Raw genomic sequence first — 20,891 nt, forward strand, 5'->3', positions numbered from 1 at the left:
TTGGAGTTTTGGAAATGAATTACTCACCTTATTTGGAATTAACAAATATGAGGGCCATTCATGCTAATTATCTGATATTGAATCAAAGAATGTGTGTCATGCCTTATATAAGAGTGGGATATTAATTTGACATTTATATATATCTGACAAACACAGAGAGAAAGAGAGAGAGAGAGAGCAGAGGAGCATTTGGTGGTGGTGTCAATGGAGTATTCTGGTGCTAGTGGTGCTGCTTCTGGTGGTGATGAACAGGCAATTTCAAACTCAGCAAGAAGAAAGGGCAAGGGCAAGAAGGCGTACCATCGCCACACTCCTATACAGATTCATCAGCTTGAAGTGTAAGATATCTTCTTTTGTTATCAATAGACAAATTCTTCTTCTTTCAAACGTTTTTGGGTGATTTTAGGTCTTTTTGGTGGATTCTGATCCTGTTTTTGATGGGATTTTCCGGGTTTTTATGTCATTAGCTTGTGTTGATTTCAGGTTCTTTGTTGATTCTTGTGAATATGTCTTTTGGGTGTGTTCTGGTTGTAGATTTAGCCTCTCTTTTTTTTGTGAATAGTTTGATTTGGAGATTTGATGCAGATTTTTCAAGGAGTGCCCTCATCCGGATGAGAGCCAGAGGAACCGATTGAGCAGGGAACTGGGTCTGGAGTCCAAACAGATCAAGTTCTGGTTTCAAAACAAGAGGACTCAAACAAAGGTATACACTTGAACTAGTTTTTATGTTTGGTTCATTCTGTAAGCCTGATTAGATATGGTCATCATTTTCAGACTCAAAGTGAACGACGAGATAACTCGACTCTTCGGGCTGAGAATGAAAGGATCCAATGTGAAAACCTTGCAATCAGAGAGGCACTGAAGAATGTCATTTGTCCGGCTTGTGGAGGACCTCCTTTTGGAGAGGAAGAACGTCAGCATAGCCTGCAGAAACTGCAACTCGAAAATGCTCAATTGAGACAAGAGGCTAGTTTTCGATCTGCAGCATTTATGTATGTAGATGTTTGTGTTGATTGATGTTGAGTTTAGTTAATGTTTTTTATTCTTGCTTTCTGCAGCATGACAAGGTATCCGCTCTTCTTGCCAAGTATGTGGGGAAGCCTGTCGATGCTTTCTTGAATCCTATTAACATTAGGAACCCTGCTGCAGCCCTTCAGCTGAATCCGATTATTGCTGACATTCTTCCCTTGGCGCCATACCAACGTCAAGTAATCCCTGAAATGGAAAAGGCGCTCATGATGGAGACAGCTGCAGCAGCTCTTGATGAACTAGTTAGGCTTTTGCGAATTAATGAGCCTATATGGATCAAAGTATCCTCTAATGATCGATTTGTCATTCATCGCGACAGTTATGAGAAGATCTTCCACAGGTCTAGTCACTTTAATAGTCCTGGTGCACGTGTCGAGTCATCCAAGGACTCAGGATTGGTGACAATGAATGGACTGGAGCTGGTCGACATGTTGCTAGATTCGGTAATTTTAGTATCTTCTTATTAAATTGATAAAGGTTGATAAATGTTTGCTAAATGCTAATGATATCTTGATTATGCAGGATAAATGGACTGATCTTTTTCCATCCATTGTTACCAAAGCAAACACACTACAAGTTCTTGAACATGGAATGATAGGGAACCGCAATGGCGCCTTGCAGCTGGTATATATTTTAGCCATAGAAAATTCCAAGCTTTTTCTGCTAAGTTTTTGTTCTGTGTAACTTCTGTTGTGGAACAAGTCATATAAAGTTTTAAGAGGTTAAATTTTAGATGTATGGACAAATGCACGTCGCTTCACCCTTGGTTCCAACTCGGGAATTCTTCTTCCTTCGCCATTGTCACCTAATTGAGGCAGGCCTCTGGGCGATTGTTGACATCTCTTATGAAAGCATGAAGGATCGCGTCTTACATTACCGGTGCTGGAGGCTTCCTTCTGGCTGCATGATACAAGAGATGCCTAATGGGTGCTCCAAGGTGAGTAACTTCATCTCCACATCAGTATCTTAACAACAAAATCTCTTTTCAAAGAATCTTTTCTGTATATCTCAATTTGAATGATCTGATTCAAAGGAAATTTCATTAATATACCTAATATTCATTCCTCCATAGCATACAGGCTTTACACATTCCGAAAAGACATGTTTAGTTTCCTGATTCCACTAAATTGAATTGTATATTTAATCACCAAAGAAAGAATTTCTGATCTTGGAAGCCCATCTATGTCAGGTTACTTGGATAGAACATGTTGAAGTGGATGATAGAAATCAAACTCATAGGCTCTACAGAGATGTCGTACGCACTTGTTCTGCTTATGGAGCTCAACAATGGATTGCTACGCTTGAGAGGATGTGCGAGCGAATGGCATTCTCCACTGCACAAACTGTGCCAGTGCCTGCCTATGAACCAGGAGGAGGTATACGACTCTACAAGTCCTCGTCAGCTACTTTACGTGTTTTCTTTATTTTACATTCAATCCCATACATTGTTTCTTGATTTCTTTACCAGAAGGAAGAAGGAGCCTAATGATGCTTGGCCACAGAATGGTGAAGAACTTCTGTGCAATCCTGAGCATGACTCAGAAACTAGATTTCCCTCAATTGTCTGAGATGAACAATAGTGGTATTAGAGTAGCAGTTCGAAATAACACAGAACCAGGCCAGCCTAATGGTCTTGTTGTCAGTGCTGCTACCTCAGTTTGGATTGCACTGCAACCTCAGAGCATCTTCAACTTCCTCCGAGATGAGAAAACCCGAGCTCAGGTTTTTAGTGCACAAACAACTCCATCTGATTAAATCTTTTTTGTTACTAAACAATAGACAAATTGTTTTTCTGTTTCCTTTCTGTTGTTCTGTAGTGGGATATACTCTCTAGTGGAAATGAAGTGCAGGAGGTTGGACACATCTCCAATGGCACTCATCCAGGGAATTGCATATCCCTTATTCAGGTAATAGTCTTTTATTCTTCTCCTCTATCATCTTCAATAAATGTATTTGACGCCTATTAAGCAAGAAGTAATTAAGATCATTGATTGGAAATCTTAAACGTTTGTTCTATGCAGCCTTTCATACCGACTGAAAGCAACATGATGCTGTTTCAAGAGTCCTGCATAGACCCTCTAGGAATGATGATAGTCTATGCTCCGATTGACTTTCCATCCCTCAGTGTTGCAATAAGCGGTGAGGACTCTTCCGACATATCCATTCTTCCATCAGGTTTCGTAATCTCCAGGGACGGCCACCCTGACTCGGGAGCAGCAAATGCTGGTGCTCCCACAAGTTCAAACTCTAAAAGGTCTCCAGGTTCGCTCCTTACGGTGGCATTCCAGATATTGGTTTCAACCCCATCCAGTCCGACAGCACTCAACGTGGAATCCGTGGCAACTGTCAATACCCTCATCAACTCCACCATTCAGCGAATCCAGCGTGCACTGGATGCCAATATGGAGTGACAGATCGTAAAAATTAGACATCTTTAATCTGCATTTTGCTTTTTATATATAGAAAAGACTTTTGAATTAATAGCTGAGCTTGGATGAGGAGCTATACATATACATATACATATAAACGCGAGGATTTCTTATTTAACTCCTCTTTTTTTGTTAGGGATTGTTTTGAAAACTATCATTTGTTTGAGGAGTTAAATTTTCTGTTAGAGAATGTTCTGATGAATTATTGCAATATATTATGCTCAGTTTCAGTAACTTTAGAGTTGTGCATTCTGGTTTCAAGTTTAATTCTTACCATCTTTAATCTGAAATGTTAAGTGTGAGGGAAACCCTCTTCACTTTTGTAGAATATTTGAGGCAAGCTTATGGACTCTTTAGGGTTAGATGATGAGATCTTTATGGTGTAATATTGGCATTACAACTTTACAAGTATGGACAGAGTCACACAGATAGTATATGTAGCGCAGAGGTGCTGTGCAGTTGATCCAGAGAGGAAGCCGATCGATGGGCTTGCCTAGTAGATCGATTAGTCGATCTATTCTTGAGTGAACAAGGGTGTGATTTCTTGTGAGATTCTCAAGTGGTGTAATCAAAGCTTGGTTGCGCAAACTTGAAGGTTGTTCAGGAGGCTTGTTTTCCTTCATCTAGTGAAATACTCGCACAACCCCATGGACGTAGGCTTGGTATAACCGAACCACATAAATCTCTGTGTTCTTCTTTGCTCTCTACTTGATTTATTTCCATTGTGTGAGTGGTTATTGCTCGTGGTAGTTCTATTGCTAAAGAAATATAACTTGCAAAGAATACAAATGCTTTGCATGCATGTGAGAGTATTGCATGCATGCTATCACATTGTTTTGTTAACCATTATATGAAATGGAGACAGTTACCTACACCACCAGACAAAACAAAGAATTATTGTCTTATTATTAAATGATTTTTGTCCATTTGTTAAATTCACTTGTAACAAAGACAAAAGGTAAATGTGTAATGATAATAATAACTAACTCAAACATGTTAAGCATGTAGTAATCACATGTTTAGTGATACTAGTCACTCTTTTAGATTTCAAAATAGGTTAAAAATATATTAATATTCTCTCATACTAAAAACAACTAATAATAGAAAACAATTATTAATTGCAAATTATGCCTTAATGAATTGATAGATTTGGCAAGTAGTCAGTCAGTGAAGTGTGTGTATATATATATATATTATTTTACATAAATATGTTGAATGACAATGACTTCCAATTTATTTATAATAAATGGGTGAAGGCATCTCCTGGAAAAGAAAGACAGCGACTATGCCTATGGTTATATTTGTAATAAAATTGATGAATGTGGTACGTGAAAAGCAGGAACTCAAATAGACAGAAAATGATGAACAACTTGCAAATTTTCATTGCAAATTGCACACTTTCTTTTAATTTAAGAATAATATTAAGACTGCCTCTTAATCAAAATTCAAAACTAACCACCATTATAAAAAGTAGCTTTGAACAAGAAATTTAAACAATCGTGTATTAAGATAGATTGGAAATAGGTAGTTCACATTGATCACTGAAAGATAGTGAAATTTTAATTAGATCAGTGATTATTTTTCTTCTTCAATTATATCAACGAATATCTGATTTCACTCTCTAATCAAATTTCATTACTTTTATTGTGTCTATTTTATTTTATTTTTGTTAATTTTATATCAAAATTTGAAAAAAAAAATTTGTTTACAAGTGCAATATATTTATGTCCTCAAAAATTTCAGAAAATCAAAATAAAAATAGACACAATGAAGTAATCAAATTTTGATATAAAATTAATAAAAAAAAATGGACACAATAAAGTAATGAAAATTTGATAATAATTAGTAAAAAAATAGAGGAAGAAGAAGAAGTAGGCAGGAAAGGTAATTAAGACTTAAGAGACGTACAAGGACAGAAAAGTGTGATTGCCTTGTTGCATGGTCGAGAGTTGTAGTAGACTGGAATATATATCTCTTTCTTTTATAAGGAGATGCTGGTTCGTCTTTCACGTCTCTTCGAATTGAATTTCCTCTGCCTGCACAGAATATTAGGAGCAGCTTTACTTGTAGTACAAAGAAGGCCATGGCTTTCGAGAAAATTAAGGTCGCCAACCCCATCGTTGAGATGGACGGTTAGATCCCTCACTTCTCTGGTTTCATATCTGATATTCCCTTTGTTGTTTCAACAAGATTAAGATTCATCACACCCATCAACAAATATTATATACTTTTTTCTCTTTTGATCTGAAAGGGATGATCTTTGGTCCATTAGATCATGTGTAGCTAATGTTCTAAGGCTTTTTTTATTTTGCTCGAAAGTACTTCTTCGTGGGTCCTGTTGGTCTGGAGAGCTAGCTGAAATCAGTTTTGACTTGAGAGTTGAGACCCATCAATTTTTGTTTTTTGTTTAATGTTTAGATGATCTTTTTGTCGATAAAAACAATGACTTAACCTCCCAATCTTTCTGAAAACAATGTTGTTTTATGATCTATTTGAGATTTGATGGACTGTGAATGTGATTTTTAATTACCTATTCTATTTGATAATTTGATAGAATGATATTTAATATTTTTTTGGTTATAGGAAAACTATGCTGGGTTGGACTTTAGATTTGCAGTTTGTGGCTGTTGTTGTGTTTTGTGTAGTATTTGCTCGATGTAACTGTGTCTCATTCAATACTACTTGGTCTTTGCATTGCAGGAGATGAAATGACTCGTGTGTTCTGGAAATCAATTAAGGACAAGGTGATTTAATATCACTCAGGCTCTTATTGCATTAATATGATATTTACACATTTAATATTCTGCTGAGGTTGGATGAGTTGGCTCATATGATTTGCTTAAATTAACATAATGTGCTTTGATGATGGTATTGATGCAGCTTATTTTCCCATTCGTTGACTTGGACATCAAATACTTTGACCTCGGCCTTCCCCATCGTGATGACACTGATGATAAAGTTACAGTTGAAGCTGCCGAAGCAACTCTTGAGTATGTATCTACATCTCTTTATCCTTTCTACTGACAATCTGTTCTGGTTGATTTGAAAGGTTCTTTTATCAATTTTTTGGGATGCATAGACATCACTTTCAGTATTGAAGAAATGGTGTTTTTGACACTTAGGACTTGAAATTTGCATCCATGTACATTCTGTTTTAGAAATACAACTTCATTCACCTTAAAAATGAGGGGGAACTCAAGGGGTATTGTGTATTTTAATATTCGTTTTATATTTTTTACTATCGATGTTCTTCCCCTGATTAAGAAAAGCTTAATCGTGGTTGAATTTCTATGTATTGATATATAGTTACATGTGCTTGGAAGTTTGTAGCTTTGGCACTTTCAATTGCATCCATATTCAAGTCATGTTTTGAGTAATATATCCGCACCGTGCGTTCCGGAGGAGGCACTCACCTTCCATCCAGAAGAAAGCGACTTTTTTTCCCCCCCGTAATTTCCTTTCCCAGCATTGTTCTAATATGAAAGAAAATTTAAGCGAAAGTATGAGCGTGGATTAGTATTTTACTGCTGTCTATCCCCCATTTTAAAGGAACCCTATTATAGCCTCATCCATAGAGTAACACATGCTTAATTTCTGAAGAAATTGGGGAAAATGATAATGATTATTTGATTATGTTTTCTGTTGATATGTCAAGGAAAATCTCTGGTTAATCGCAATACGTAGGAACCAGCTATACTGTTGTACATGGCTGTCCTCTACCTCTAGCCGCAGTTGTATTTTGAGGCTTTATGTTTTCTTCATTAGGTACAATGTAGCAATCAAGTGTGCAACTATCACTCCTGGTACACATGGCTGAATTTGAATGGAAAAGTGCATTGTTGGCTTATTGAATTCCTGAACTAGCTGCATTCATTGTCATGATTTTCTTATTAAAGATACTTTTGCAGATGAAACTCGGATCAAGGAGTTTGGCTTGAAACAGATGTGGAGAAGTCCAAATGGTACTATAAGAAACATCTTAAATGGTGAGGAATAGCATCTGGAGCTTCAATATTTTTTTAATAGCTGTCTGTCAGTTCTCGTTCTTTCTCGGAATGCTTATATGGTTCATGATGAGCTGTTGGAGTGTATTTGCCTTTAGGTACTGTTTTCAGAGAACCAATTCTCTGCAAGAACGTACCTCGACTTGTCCCAGGTACTTCTAACACTGTTTCTCATATTTTAATTGATGGCATGAGGCTAAATAACCATACATGTGTATTCAATTTATCTGTTTCCTCAGCTGGTTTTATGCGAGTTCACTTCAATTGAATTTTCCCCTTATATTTTATGAACTATTGTCACTGTTGTAGGTTGGACAAAGCCTATATGCATCGGAAGACATGCTTTTGGTGACCAATACCGAGCAACTGACGCAGTTATTCAGGGAGCTGGGAAACTAAAATTGGTTTTCAGTATGGTTTCTTCTTCACTTGTTGGTTTAGGAACTTTTCTTGTTCTTAGTTGTTTATTTGTTCAAATTAGAGTAGTTGTTCCTTCTGTAGTGCTTTATTGTTTACAAAGTATTGACCATGAATAGAATTTGTGTGATTATAGTTCCAGAAGGAAAAGATGAGAAGACAGAGTTAGAGGTCTACAACTTCACAGGAGCTGGAGGAGTAGCATTGTCCATGTATAACACTGATGAGGTGCGAGGCGTATTCTTTAGTTTTTCCTTGTTGAAGCCAAATTTCTTGACTGCTACAGATCACTGATCTTTTCTTTGTTTCTATTACTTGGAATGCAGTCAATTCATGCATTTGCTGATGCTTCAATGAACACTGCTTATGAGAAAAAGTGGCCACTTTATTTTAGCACAAAAAACACAATCCTAAAGAAATATGATGGAAGGTATGAACTGTGTGAACAGCCTGTTATCGAAACATTTTATCTTCTTTCTATTCTTTCATCATAATATCTTGTGGTTTTGGCCTTTGTTTCTTCAACCTACTTGTGGATGTATGCGCTTATCCAACGAAGATTTAAGGACATATTTCAAGAAGTTTATGAGGCTAAGTGGAAATCAAAGTATGAAGCAGCTGGGATCTGGTGAGTAGCTGAAGTTTGTTTATACTGAATGTTAATGCATGTTATGTGTGTTTCTTACCAACTTTTTTGGTTAATTTGGAAGGTATGAACACCGTCTTATTGATGACATGGTTGCTTATGCTCTCAAGAGTGATGGTGGTTACGTCTGGGCATGCAAGAACTATGATGGAGATGTACAGAGTGATTTCTTAGCTCAAGGTTTGTTTAACAAGCTGTTGCAACAATTCAACAAACGTAGCTCTTGCATAATTTGTTCTCGAGCTTCTTTTACAAGTTTAGAGGTTACATATTTTTCCTTGTACAGATTTTATCTCTGCTTATTGAGTGATCTTTTGCCTTACACATCTTAATAGGTTTTGGATCTCTTGGACTAATGACGTCTGTACTGGTATGCTTTCTTTCAAATTTGACTGTCTTATTTTTTTTTCTCATTGTGATAATGACTTGATGATGATTTCGCTTCAAGATTGAAATGGATATTACTGGTATAATTTTTCTTTCGTGTGTTTTGCTATGGGCTTCCTTGAAACTAATATGTTCCAACCCTCTTGAGCTGCTTGTTTCTCATCCTTCATCCATGTCACATGGTTTTCTTCAATATGATCTTGTTCAGGTTTGTCCAGATGGAAAGACAATAGAGGCAGAAGCAGCCCATGGTACAGTTACCCGTCATTACAGGGTTCACCAGAAGGGTGGTGAAACCAGTACAAACAGCGTAGCATCCATCTTTGCTTGGTCAAGAGGGCTTGCACACAGGTAGACTACTCTGGTTTTGTGAGTCTGTTCAGATCTTCTTAATATTGTTTGTAGTGGATACTTCAAGATATTATGGTTACTGACTAGAAATTCTGAATCATTGACTTGTTATTTTTGACAGGGCAAAGTTGGATGACAATGCTAGGCTTTTGGATTTCACTCAAAATTTGGAAGCAGCTTGTATTGGAGCTGTAGAGTCTGGGATGATGACCAAGGATCTTGCACTTATCATCCACCATTCAAAGTAAGTTCTATTTTATGTGCATTCATGTATGTGTTTATCATTGATATTTGATATTTCTACCAATCTTGCATTGTGCTTGATGAAATGTTGTATTCTATGATTTGTGGTGTAGGCTTTCCCGGGCTGATTATCTGAATACTGAAGAATTCATCGATGCTGTCGCGGATGAGCTGAGAGCAAGACTTTCTGGCAAAGCATAATTGTATGTGTGGTTTACCCTTTACACCTGTTGGGCTTTGATTATTTGTAATACCTTTTAACATGATGATCTGATTTAATCTATTATATAAAGCTGTTATAATTCTCAGTAATGGCTTTATGTAAGCCCTTAGTCTCACCTAGTTTGTCCTAGCCCTTCGTCTGTCTGCACTGGAGGAGAAGAGTGATTGCGCCGTTTCAATTTGAGTTTCACCAGTATTGAAATGAATAACCTTATACAAGGGCAATGACTATCATCTTTAACATTGGTTGCAGGCCTTGCCGCGGACCATGAAGACCGGAAGGCCTTTCTCTGTGTTTGGGCATCTGTTATGGTACAGTAGAGGTGGGGGATGGGTTTGTGGTTTTCTTCAGATCCTACAGCAGAATAGTAGATGAAACTAATGTACCATAACATATTTTTTGGAGAGAACTGCAAAGAAATTACGATGCTGAAATTGAAGTGGCATGACTGAAAGAAGAGTATAGTGGTTGTGAGGATTCCATTACATTAAATTATGTGCAAAGTATTTTCAAGCGAAACAAAGGGGATTGGATCCCACCAGAAATGGATGATAGTTAAGCTCAGCTTTCACCAACTTCGCATCTGGGTTTGCAAAAAGGCAGCCCATTTCTGGTTACAATTGTTCATTGTCATCATCTCTAGGACTTCCAATTAATTGCTAGAACCAGTTCCGTGCTGCATGTGTTCGTCGAGGAGGAGATATGATTCTGAAAGGTGATTACCCAAATGGCGTCACTAGCATCGACATGCCTTGACTGATCTTTATGCACAAGGTGTATACATACCGTTTGACCAACTCCATCCAAGAAAAGAACTCAAGTATCTCTTGAAATAGAAAAACCATCAGATCGTTACACTTTTCCACTATGGGAGGTTATGGAGTAAAAAGAACAAATAAAATGCATCCTTACCGAGCAGGAGCCTTAACCGAAGGTAGCTCAGATTTGCCTTTAACCTAGAAAACGCGATCTTTGCCACAAATTCTGAAAGGGCAAAAGAAATGATAATACAGAAACCGTTTGATTTTGCATTAAAATACTCACACAGTGGCAGTATCAAACCTCCATTTACAAGTTGAACTTACCAGATTCTTGATTCAAATTCAGAGAGAGACCGTATATTGCATATTTTGCATAAGCCAGCAGCCTCACCTGCTGTGGAGCACCCAATTTCCTCATTATGGACCGCAATAGCCCACTGGAATTGATAAATCAAAAGTAGATTAAAGATTGGAAACTACTTTAATCACATTAATAGCACATGGTATTCAATTGCTCACTCAGTTCGCAATATCCTTAGAAAATCAGGAGGGAGCGATTCCATAAATGAAGATATGTCCTCCATCTTTACAGACTTAAACTCCTGCTTTATTTTATTTTTCTCTTCAGTGGACACGACTCTCCCAAGAGCTGATTTACTGTCGACAAAATGAAAAGCAGGATTTAGATCGCTGCTGAAATTTGCTAATTCAATGTAAGGATGCATCAATGGTGACATATCTAGCTCAGAATGTGCTTAGCCATTTCAATTTGTAATTGTAGGCTTATTCTAAGTAGCATGGATGCCAATAGAGGCACATCCAGGTTGGTTCCAATGGTCTAAGACGAGAGCTAATAGAAGGTTTACGTAATTATTTTTATGTCTGCCATGTAATCTATTACCCACGATAAATAACAGCTTGGAGCACCGTAAGAGTGCTCTACAAAGTACATGCACATGATCATGTTAGTGAGTAATTGACTGAAAATTGTAATTCTTCAACGGAGGCACCAAAAATTCACCTGTCAATGGGCTGTCCAGTGAAAATTAGAGGAAAGTAGCGATAATAGTTCCCGACACCAAATCGTTCACTTAGATGCCGTATCTCATTTGAGTCCAGAAGAATCAAGGCCTTCCAGAGCTTACAGTAATCCTGTTGAAATCCTTCATCTAATTGTCTGTAGATTCCATGATCCAGAAGAACTGTAAGGAAAATCCAAATAATAATGATTAAAAAACAATTATACATCTTTCCCTACATTAAAACTATTTCATTGAAATTCACTGATCAAGACATACCCAAAGTGAAGCCGTTTGGACCTTCCGGAGAAACTAATATATTACCAGGGTGTGGATCTCCATGCACGAAACCATGGATAAAAATCATTTCTGCAAATATTTCGACCAATGCTTTTGCAACCTACAGAAAAGGAAAACTAAGATTCAAGATGTTCAAATCCTTCATTTAGAGAAGACTCGAAATAAATACTAGTAAAGTCTTATGTGCCAAGTTGAATCTCTACTACAAAGATAATAATTGACCATTATTCTTTCACATAAGGTTAGTATCTCCACGCAAGAGTAGATTCAGTCCAAAATTGTTTCTGGGAATGAAACACTAACAACCAAATTGCTTGAAACTCAGTATTTAGAGTAAAGTTCACTAAAGCGTAACATGTAACCTTACTCAGAACCCAACCTTTGTAGGATTTATTTTCATTTCCCTCAGAAATCCAACGTCATCAACCTGAAATCTATGGAACTTCATGTTAATGGCCCATAAAAGCTGAGTCAAAGCATAATTTTACTTGTACAGTATAACTAACATAAGAAAACTATATAAATAGATGGTCATAACCAAAAAAAAAAGGCATTCCGTCCCTTGCAATTGATGTTACTTAAAATATAACCTCCCATACATTGCCCTATTGTTTATTGTTCTCTATTTTTTCAATATTTTGTGTTGCTTATCAAAAAACAAACCTCCTATACATCTAATATTTTTCCATAGCATGGCCAACAGGAGTATGCAAAGACAAACATGTGGCCCAATGGTGCAACCTAAAAGTCATGGGTTCAATTCCTGAAAACAGCCTCACCACATATTATGTGGAGGTAAAGTCTGTGTGCATTTTGCCTAACCCGACCCCGCCCCTTGCAAGAGCCTTGTGCACCGGAGTTGTTTACCTTATTTTACTGTCTGCACATTCACTGATTCACATTGATAAATGCACAAACTTATTCAAGAATTAAGAGATTCATCAAATCTCGCACAATCCTTTTGCAAAAAAATCAGCAGCTCACTTTCAAAACATGAAAATTACAAAGCATGTGATTCAGGCAACATTCCAAAACTAAATAATAAGTCATACACTCATACGTTTAATGTACACTACATAAAACAAACTGAATCCAGAACAGATTACAAGAGACCAGGAAGTATCATATATTCAGTGCTTGCAGCGAATTTTTAATACTAGCACCTTTTGTCCTCTACAGAACTCCATCGTCAGAACATGGCTTGTAGTGAGCTCCTGGGCATATTCACAAGGTTGTCAGCTTGGAATAACACGTAGATTACATATACGTCTTTCAAACTATTAGAAGTTCTGAGGCATTAATAGAACTATCCAATGGGTGCTGAAAGGATATTGGCGAGCAAACCTTATTTGCCATACCCAATATACACGAGGAACCCTGACCATGTTGTTTTTCTTGAAGTTTTCAGCAGTTCTCTCAGAATTTTTTGCCTCTTGAATGAAATCTATAGAGACATTAGAGAAGGCTAAAGAAAATCCAATGTCTTGTAGACCAACCACATAGTTAATTTCAACAAAGTTAAATAAGTAATAGTCAATGTCGCGGTCCCTCAAATAGATCAAAAGTACGATGAGAAAAAAGAGCTTTCATATTGGAATATATGACTTCCCACTTTTAGAATCTGATTTAGCAACGACCACAATTCTGCATGTATATCAAGAAATTCTCTACATGCAATGACACTTGGGCTTTCCACATAAGGAATTAGTAAAACACAATCATATACGTGGAGAGACTCAGGAATTGAACTTGTGACCTCAAGGTTGCATCCTTGCAACTCTACACTGGGCCACATGTTCGCCTGTAAACAAATTATCAATATACAGTGGAAAAATTTAATTATCTTACAAGACATATTAGGTCTACCTACCTGTAGAATGAAAACAGCCCCCTAGTACTTTTCTCTTTATATGTTATTTGGATTTTGGAGCCATCTTCTCAAAATTCTTTATTACAAAAAGGTCTGATGTCCATCAAAGTTCTGAATCAAAACTTCCAACTAGACCTTGCTATAGCAGTCTCAAATTCATCTTACATGATAAGTTATTGCTACTTATCGAGAGAGAAAAAAAAAGAAAGATAAGTTATTGCGTCAATAACTGGTATAGGAATCTGCCTAAAATAACATTCACATAGTCTGACAACAATATCCAATGTTGTGGGAACCGAGAGTCTCAGAGTGAAGTAAATGAAACAGGTAAATTCTGTGTTAAACAATTAAAAAGTATGGAACACAAGTTACATGGTATAGATTTTCTTTGCCCTCCGAGGATATCGTCATCTATACCATCAGATAGGCTAGACTACTACTGTTTAATGTTGAAATATTAATTTAATTTAGTTTCTATAGTGTCCAAAACAATCAATCCAATGCTTCATTCAGCGAGATAAAACTTAACTGATGGGTAGAAAAAAATTATAAATAAAAAATGTATCTTTTTGAAACTATTTTAGTACTCACTAAGTTCTGAAGAAATAGCCTCTGTGAATTCTGACACCAGCCAGTGAAACCTGTAATCAGGAAAAAACTAAAGAAAGAAGAGAAGGAAGAGAAGGGGAAAGAGACAATAAAAAATGAAATGATATTCTGCAAATCAATGAACGAATACAGACTTTAGTCAAAGCAAAGCTACTAAAATAGGGGCACAGAAAAGATCATTAAAAAAGTGGAGACTGGAGACTGCATCTTTAGAGTGGAATAACTGGCGAAGGAAAATCCACATAGGGGTTGGTTTCTGACTAATTTTTCTTATAAATTCAAGTAGTTAACCTAAAAATATTCAGGAGCTGTAAGACTTTCATGAAGATGATGAACAAATATTGAGAACGAATTAGCCTTGAAAATTATGAATCTAGCATCATTACTATTTACTTGAGATGCCACCTAATCCAGAGCAAACCAGCAGCACATCACCATCTCTTAAAAAGTTACAGTTGTAGGCATCATATCAGCATCACCTTTGCCAACAAAGACCATCTCAGCCCAGCAGCAAGCCAGGTCTCAAGCAATCATATCCATACACAACCAACAACCAGAAATGTTTCTGTTTACTCATCTTCTCCGAGCAAGATTACCCAGGTAACTCCAGGAAAAAGAAAAAGAATGAGCTTATGTTCATAATATATCGGTGAATAAGTACTCCCAAAGTTCCGCCCCTTCCCCTCCCATTTTCCTTGCCCCTTAGAACTTTCAACTTTCAAGCAATGTCCATGCCGAATCATCACATTGACAATTAACTAGTACTTTTTGCCCCCTTAACTACCAAAACTATGTTATGCTCTCTAGATCCACCTGATCAGAAACGAAACCAATTATAAAATCAAAATGAATCGGGGACAGCCTTGGTAGGTGAATAAAATTAAACTACTACATAACGATCAACATCAGTATCATTTTTAAATTTGTTTTAATGAATTATGAAAGCAAACAGTTTTTATTCTGGTTAATTATGAAGATGATGGACACAATGAATCAAGACAAAGCTAAAAGGCTAAAAGAAATGCAACGAAGACCAAATATGGTTAGACTTTTCCAGGACTTTTTAAGATATAACAACTTCCAGTCGTTTGCTATATAAGGCGAGAACAATAATATTGATGTATCGAACAACAAAGAGCTTTGACGCTTCAATTTATGCACGTCTCTAACGAAACAATAGCATCTGCAATACGATATCCTTACAATACATCATCGCTAATAGGATAAAAGGATGAAACTACAAAATGATAAGAAGAAAAAGAGAAAAGAAATGATCATGTGTACGCACCCATGCAACAAATTTGGAAAGAACCGACATGGTTTTTGTGTCTATTTTCATTCTCCGTTCTAATCCAGGGTACTGAACCTGTAAAGGAAAAAACCATTTCATGATCAAGCGCTTCTCCAAAGATGATAAACAATAGAACAATTTATGCAAGATTTTGAGGCAGCAAAAAATAAAAGGACAAATAATGCCGTTGGGCACGAATTCGCCTTTATTTTTCTCTTACTTAATTTGTTCCACTTAATAATCAACAAGAAAAGAATAATTTATGCAAGAGTTTGAGGCAGCAAAAAATAGAAGCACAAAGAACCCAACAGCAAGAATTAGCCTTTACTTTTCTCTTCAATTATTTCGTTCACTCAAAAATCAACTAGAATAGACTAAATAATGCAAGAGTTTGAGGCAGGAAAAACTAGAAGCACAAAGAACCCAATGGCACAAATTCGCCTTTATTTTCCCCTTCACTGATTTCGTTCCACTAAAAAATCAACCAGAATAAAACTTTGGCAAAATGAACCAGCATCGAATATGCACTAATTCTAGCCATGTATAAAATAGAAATCCATGGATCAATTCTAGTAACAACCAAAGATAAATGGAAGTGACATACGTACAAATGGAAGAGATACCCCTCCCGAATTGTTGGCTTAGTTGGAAAGAATGAAAAAGGCAAGTTTAGAAGGAATGAGACTTCTAAAGCATTTCTTAAGGGAAGATGGGAAGACTCTTTCCGGTTGGTCCAGCGGAGTAACTAATGTTAATAAGGATGATAATCACAATATTTGATGTGCAAAACTATATTATTCCTTAGTTTTTGTGCTTCCTTTGCACTAGGCTGGCACCAAGGACTTTCAATAAAACTTGTTTATCATTCAAAAAATAAATACATGCCTTAAAGAAACACCCAAGCCTATTCTTGGCTTCATTCTTGCCTAACTCCAGATCCATATCCTATGAGCCTATGTATTCACAATCAGAAAATCCTAAAAGACCATAAATGGTAATAAAGATAAAATGAGGTTTGTGATTATTTTGAATCTTTATAGTAGGTAATCTAGTATCCTAATCTACGAAGATAGCCAAATTAATCAATGTAATCATGGATGAATAGATACACATGAAAAAATTAAAATGAAATTGAAGAGACGTGTTCAGGTATCTATGATTGATTGAAGAAAGGAAGGGTTTTTTTTTTCCAAAATTTGATATGCGCCGTACAGAAATGCTAATGCTACAATGAAACACGGCACGAAATCCAAGTATGAGATCTTAAAAGGGATTAGGAAGACCACACAACATATTGACAAAAGTAATACTGTCACACAGAAGAACATCATCATGAAAATATTAGTGAACAGAATACTCTTAGTAAGGCTACAATGGCAAAAGAGAGTCGATAAGATTTGCCCGATGAATTAATTGAAGATTGATAGAGTCGCGTCCATACACGCTCAACACCCAAGGCCCAACCGACACCCACCCATATGGGCTGGCTGTACCCAAGGCCTCCCAGCCCATACTAGAAAACCTTGGGTACTAAGCGAGGCCCATACCTCCCCCTATAAACAACACCTTAGCTCCCATATCTTCCGATTTGGGACAATCCTATCAATACCCTCCCCTTCAACACCAACGCCCACGTTGGTCGAGCACCATGGCCGGCCACTCCGCAGGTGCGGCCCTAGCTGAAGGCACAACAAGATCGTACGCTTCGATACCATTGATAGAGTCGTGCCCATACATGCTCAGCACCCAAGGCCCAACCGACACCCATCCACATGGGCCGGCTGTACCCAAGGCCTCCCAGCCCATACTAGAAAACCTTGGGTACTAAGGGAGGCCCATACCTCCCCTCTATAAACAACATCTTAGCTCCCATATCTTTCGATGTGGGACGGACAATCCTATCAATACCCTCCCCTTCAAGACCAACGCCCACGTTGGTCGAGCACCATGGCCGACCACTCCGGCAGGCTCACCCCTGTTGGTCGAGCACCATGGCCGGCCACTCCGCAGGCGCGGCCCCAAGTTGAAGGCACAACAAGATTGTACGCTTCGATACCATTGATAGAGTCGCGCCCATACACGCTCAGCACCCAAGGCCCAACCGACACCCACCCATATGGACCGGCTATACCCAAGGCCTCCCAGCCCATACTAGAAAACCTTGGGTACTAAGGGAGACCCATACCTCCCCCTATAAACAACACCTTAGCTCCCACATCTTCGGATGTGGGACAATCCTATCAAAGGTTCATTGTGGTAAAAATATTTTTTTTGGATTAAAACTTACTATAGTCTTTGCTCTTCTTATAGTTTTTGTTGTTAAAAGATGTAAAAAAGAAGCACAAAAAGGCATGATCATCATTGAAATACCCATAGAGTTATTACTTTATAGATAGACAATGATTTGACAGAGACACAACTTCAAGTAGGACTGTAGAAGCACTTAATCAGATATTACTTTGTGGGACAACCTTAACAGCTACTTCTTGATAATCTTTCAAAATCGCATAATGTGCTTGTGCAATAGATGCTGCAGCTATCGGTTGCTCGTCAAAGGATAAGAATCTGAAAGTAACATAAAATAATTTACTGTAATGTTGATAAGATAAGGAGATTGGTTTGTTTACAGGATTTCATAAAAGGTGAACAGGAGCAAAAGAAAAGCCAAGAAATTTGTCTGTCTCCCTACATTACATTAGTCACATAAGATTGTATATTGATGGTAAATAACATATAGTGATCATAGCTGAGGCTAGAAACACCTACAACACTCTTGCTCAGTGAAATCCAAACTAAGATAGGGGACCAATTGGGCATTTTTCCAGGCATTTACAGTAGCCAGGTCAAGCACTATCAAAGAGGTGGTCATATGATGCATAGAAAATAAAACAAAAAAGAGCAATGTTTTATATTTAATGCAACAGAAAAACTCTTGTGAAGGTAATTCAAGCACGAAACCTTGTGAAGCTGCAGAACGGTACTTCTCGACTGTTTTCATGTTGAAAAAAAAAATAACACTGCATATACGACTTAGCTGTATAGGAGAAAAATGTAAGGTTTAAATTAGATCTATGTCTGTAACTATATGCTTAATACAGTTATCCACAAAAGCTACAACATTGGATAGAAACTTCAAACGTGTCCCTTTACAATTTAAAGCAAGTCATGGATACACAAACTGAACAAACCAGAAAGTGCCGTAGAGATGTGACTTGTGAGTGACAATGAAGCATTTTTCATCATACCAAAGTGAAAAACAATTCAGCGCCTCATATACGTGGAGCCAGTTCATGTGCTTACAACAAGATTTGGAGGCTAATGCAGGCAATTGGTTGCTCTAAAGTTATCTTAGATCATATAAAATTTCATCCTAAGTTCAAGAATATTACCTAGTGCTAATTTGAAAGTCAACATCACAACCTCAAGTGTAACAAAAACAGTCCAACAAAACAGAAACGATCTTAATTTATTCAGCTGGAAAAAATAATTCTTTCTATAAAGAGGGCAAGCCTTGGCATTGGAGTAGAGTTGCTACATTGCAATTTAGGTGTCAGAGGTTCAATGCGCGGAAAATGTTTCTTTCCTAATTGGAAGTGAGGCTGCGTATATTTGCCTCCAAGATCCCATAGTAGTGAAGCCTTAATCATTTTTTTTTCCTTTTTTCTATAAAAATGACAGTGTACACAAAAGCAAAAAAAAAAGATTTATTTTTTCTTATTTGATCAACGGTCTACTGAAAATTAACAGTATACTGAAAATCGGTACTGACAAGAATTTATGTAAATGAGATCCACATCAATGGAAAGGAATTTCACACCATAAAACCAAAAGGAGTACACTTAAATACAAGAGAACTAATTACGAGACCTAATAGTTACAAAAATAGCAGTATTCACTCTTTAAGTCTACATAAGAATCTTAACCAATGAAAATGAATAGGCCCTTCACATGGGAGATGACTAGGATCCTAGCCTTCAGCATTAAACGAAGGCAGAATATCATCAAAGAAACTAGTCAGACGTAGTTGTTGTGATTGAAGATTTAAGTGGTTAAGAATCTAGTCAGTGTGCACGCAATAAAAGACATAAAATATATGTAATTCAGATAACGATTCAGTAGATGAATACCACTTACATTTCGGACAAGTCTTTACCTAGATTGCTTGATAGCACTTTTTTTATATCTTTGAAGTTACAAGGAACTGCCTGCAGAAAAATTTACCAGAAAAATCGACATAAGAAACATACACCTTGCAGATACAAAACACTGGTTGAGAGAAGGAGGGGGAGAGAGAACTTTAAATCTGAATGAGAATAAAATGCAGTACCTGATCCTGTAAAGAGGAAAGGGTTGTTGAGTATTCCATTGGCACCTGCCGCATTGCAGCAACAAACTGACCAGCTTTCACATAGAAACCTTTATTGGCTTCACACATCTTCAGTATTCTATGGGCCGAGCGTAAATGGACCTGAGAAGATATTCAATACAACGTAATCCCCTTACATGATTACAGACACTCAGCCAATTTTATCTTGGCAGCAATATTTCAATCACCCAAAAATGCAACCATTCTGTACGTAAAGCCATCCAGTAAGCTCGTGATGCAAAATTCAAGTACTTTCACATATCATCACTTTGTTATAAAAGAATTTCAGATCCTTCTTCTAGTTCATTTTTTCTCGAAAAATTAAAATTCAAATTGAGGAACTTGCCTATAACCCTTTTGCTAGCATGTGGATTTTATAAAGTTTTGAATACCCCAAAACATAGGCAAAGCTCAAATCAATTTGCTTCATAAACTGCAAATTAGGTTTCAATGCTTATATATATAAATTCCCTTTACCTCAGATAATTTTTCTCGATAATCATTAGAGTCTTCAGAGAGTCCACGTAAAGAATACTTGTAGTCAACAACAGAAAAGGCAATCTGCCACACAAAACAATCTCAGAAAATCGTTCCATTTGTGAAATTGATGAGTTGAACTATGTGAACAAAGATATTGAGAGCGAGAGAACAGAATGGAAACGGACGGTCGAGATCGCGCTGGAGGAGCGAATAACGCCTTCGACTCCAGTCCTAATTTTCTCGAAAAAATCAGTTGAAGAGGAAAGTTGAAGGAGATTGGGACGGGAAGCTACTTGGAAGGTGACTCCCGCGGCCGTGAGTAGGTAAATAGTGGTTGTCTTGGCGTTCACTGGAAACTTGAGAACTCTGTGAACCACCATTTGCTTCGAGGCGGTTGCACCGCTGCAGACAAGCACTTTTGCAGTCGAAACAAAGTGAAGTAGTAAACTAAGGTTTTTTTTCCCCT

The 20,891-nt window shown here is 37.2% G+C and overlaps 3 protein-coding genes across 5 annotated transcripts; 2 read left to right on the forward strand and 1 right to left on the reverse strand.

Moving 5' to 3' along the window:
• The first annotated feature begins 204 nt into the window (after positions 1–204).
• LOC119995606 (homeobox-leucine zipper protein HDG11-like) lies at positions 205–3,440 on the forward strand. Its single transcript, XM_038842117.1, has 10 exons — positions 205–338; positions 586–703; positions 775–966; positions 1,059–1,472; positions 1,552–1,653; positions 1,763–1,966; positions 2,219–2,405; positions 2,483–2,751; positions 2,847–2,936; positions 3,051–3,440. The coding sequence occupies exons 1-10, from the start codon at positions 205–207 to the stop codon at positions 3,438–3,440; spliced, it is 2,100 nt and encodes a 699-aa protein (XP_038698045.1).
• Positions 3,441–5,395: 1,955 nt separating this feature from the next.
• Positions 5,396–10,115, forward strand: LOC119991995 (isocitrate dehydrogenase [NADP]-like). Of its 2 annotated transcripts, none has more exons than XM_038838578.1 (16): positions 5,396–5,590; positions 6,159–6,202; positions 6,339–6,448; positions 7,224–7,261; positions 7,367–7,444; positions 7,561–7,614; positions 7,772–7,873; positions 8,016–8,107; positions 8,206–8,309; positions 8,439–8,507; positions 8,590–8,705; positions 8,861–8,895; positions 9,121–9,263; positions 9,385–9,507; positions 9,620–9,709; positions 9,982–10,115. In XM_038838578.1, the coding sequence occupies exons 1-15, from the start codon at positions 5,542–5,544 to the stop codon at positions 9,705–9,707; spliced, it is 1,245 nt and encodes a 414-aa protein (XP_038694506.1). In that variant the 5' UTR covers positions 5,396–5,541; the 3' UTR covers positions 9,708–9,709; positions 9,982–10,115. The 2 variants fall into 2 exon arrangements, with proteins under 2 accessions (XP_038694506.1, XP_038694498.1); XM_038838570.1 differs by having other exon boundaries at positions 9,970–9,992.
• Positions 10,116–10,182: 67 nt separating this feature from the next.
• Positions 10,183–20,858, reverse strand: LOC119991980 (aarF domain-containing protein kinase 1). Of its 2 annotated transcripts, XM_038838551.1 has the most exons (16): positions 20,611–20,858; positions 20,423–20,506; positions 19,907–20,047; positions 19,714–19,784; positions 18,051–18,144; positions 15,577–15,654; positions 14,271–14,337; positions 13,168–13,253; positions 12,973–13,023; positions 12,189–12,236; positions 11,789–11,909; positions 11,512–11,692; positions 11,010–11,147; positions 10,815–10,927; positions 10,642–10,713; positions 10,183–10,555 (listed from the first exon to the last, which is right to left on the reverse strand). In XM_038838551.1, the coding sequence occupies exons 1-16, from the start codon at positions 20,803–20,805 to the stop codon at positions 10,449–10,451; spliced, it is 1,647 nt and encodes a 548-aa protein (XP_038694479.1). In that variant the 5' UTR covers positions 20,806–20,858; the 3' UTR covers positions 10,183–10,448. The 2 variants fall into 2 exon arrangements, with proteins under 2 accessions (XP_038694479.1, XP_038694485.1); XM_038838557.1 differs by lacking the exon at positions 12,189–12,236.
• Between the last annotated feature and the right edge of the window lie 33 nt (positions 20,859–20,891).

This window comes from Tripterygium wilfordii, chromosome 3, assembly GCF_013401445.1.
Source record: "Tripterygium wilfordii isolate XIE 37 chromosome 3, ASM1340144v1, whole genome shotgun sequence".
NCBI classification, from domain to species: Eukaryota; Viridiplantae; Streptophyta; class Magnoliopsida; order Celastrales; family Celastraceae; genus Tripterygium; species Tripterygium wilfordii.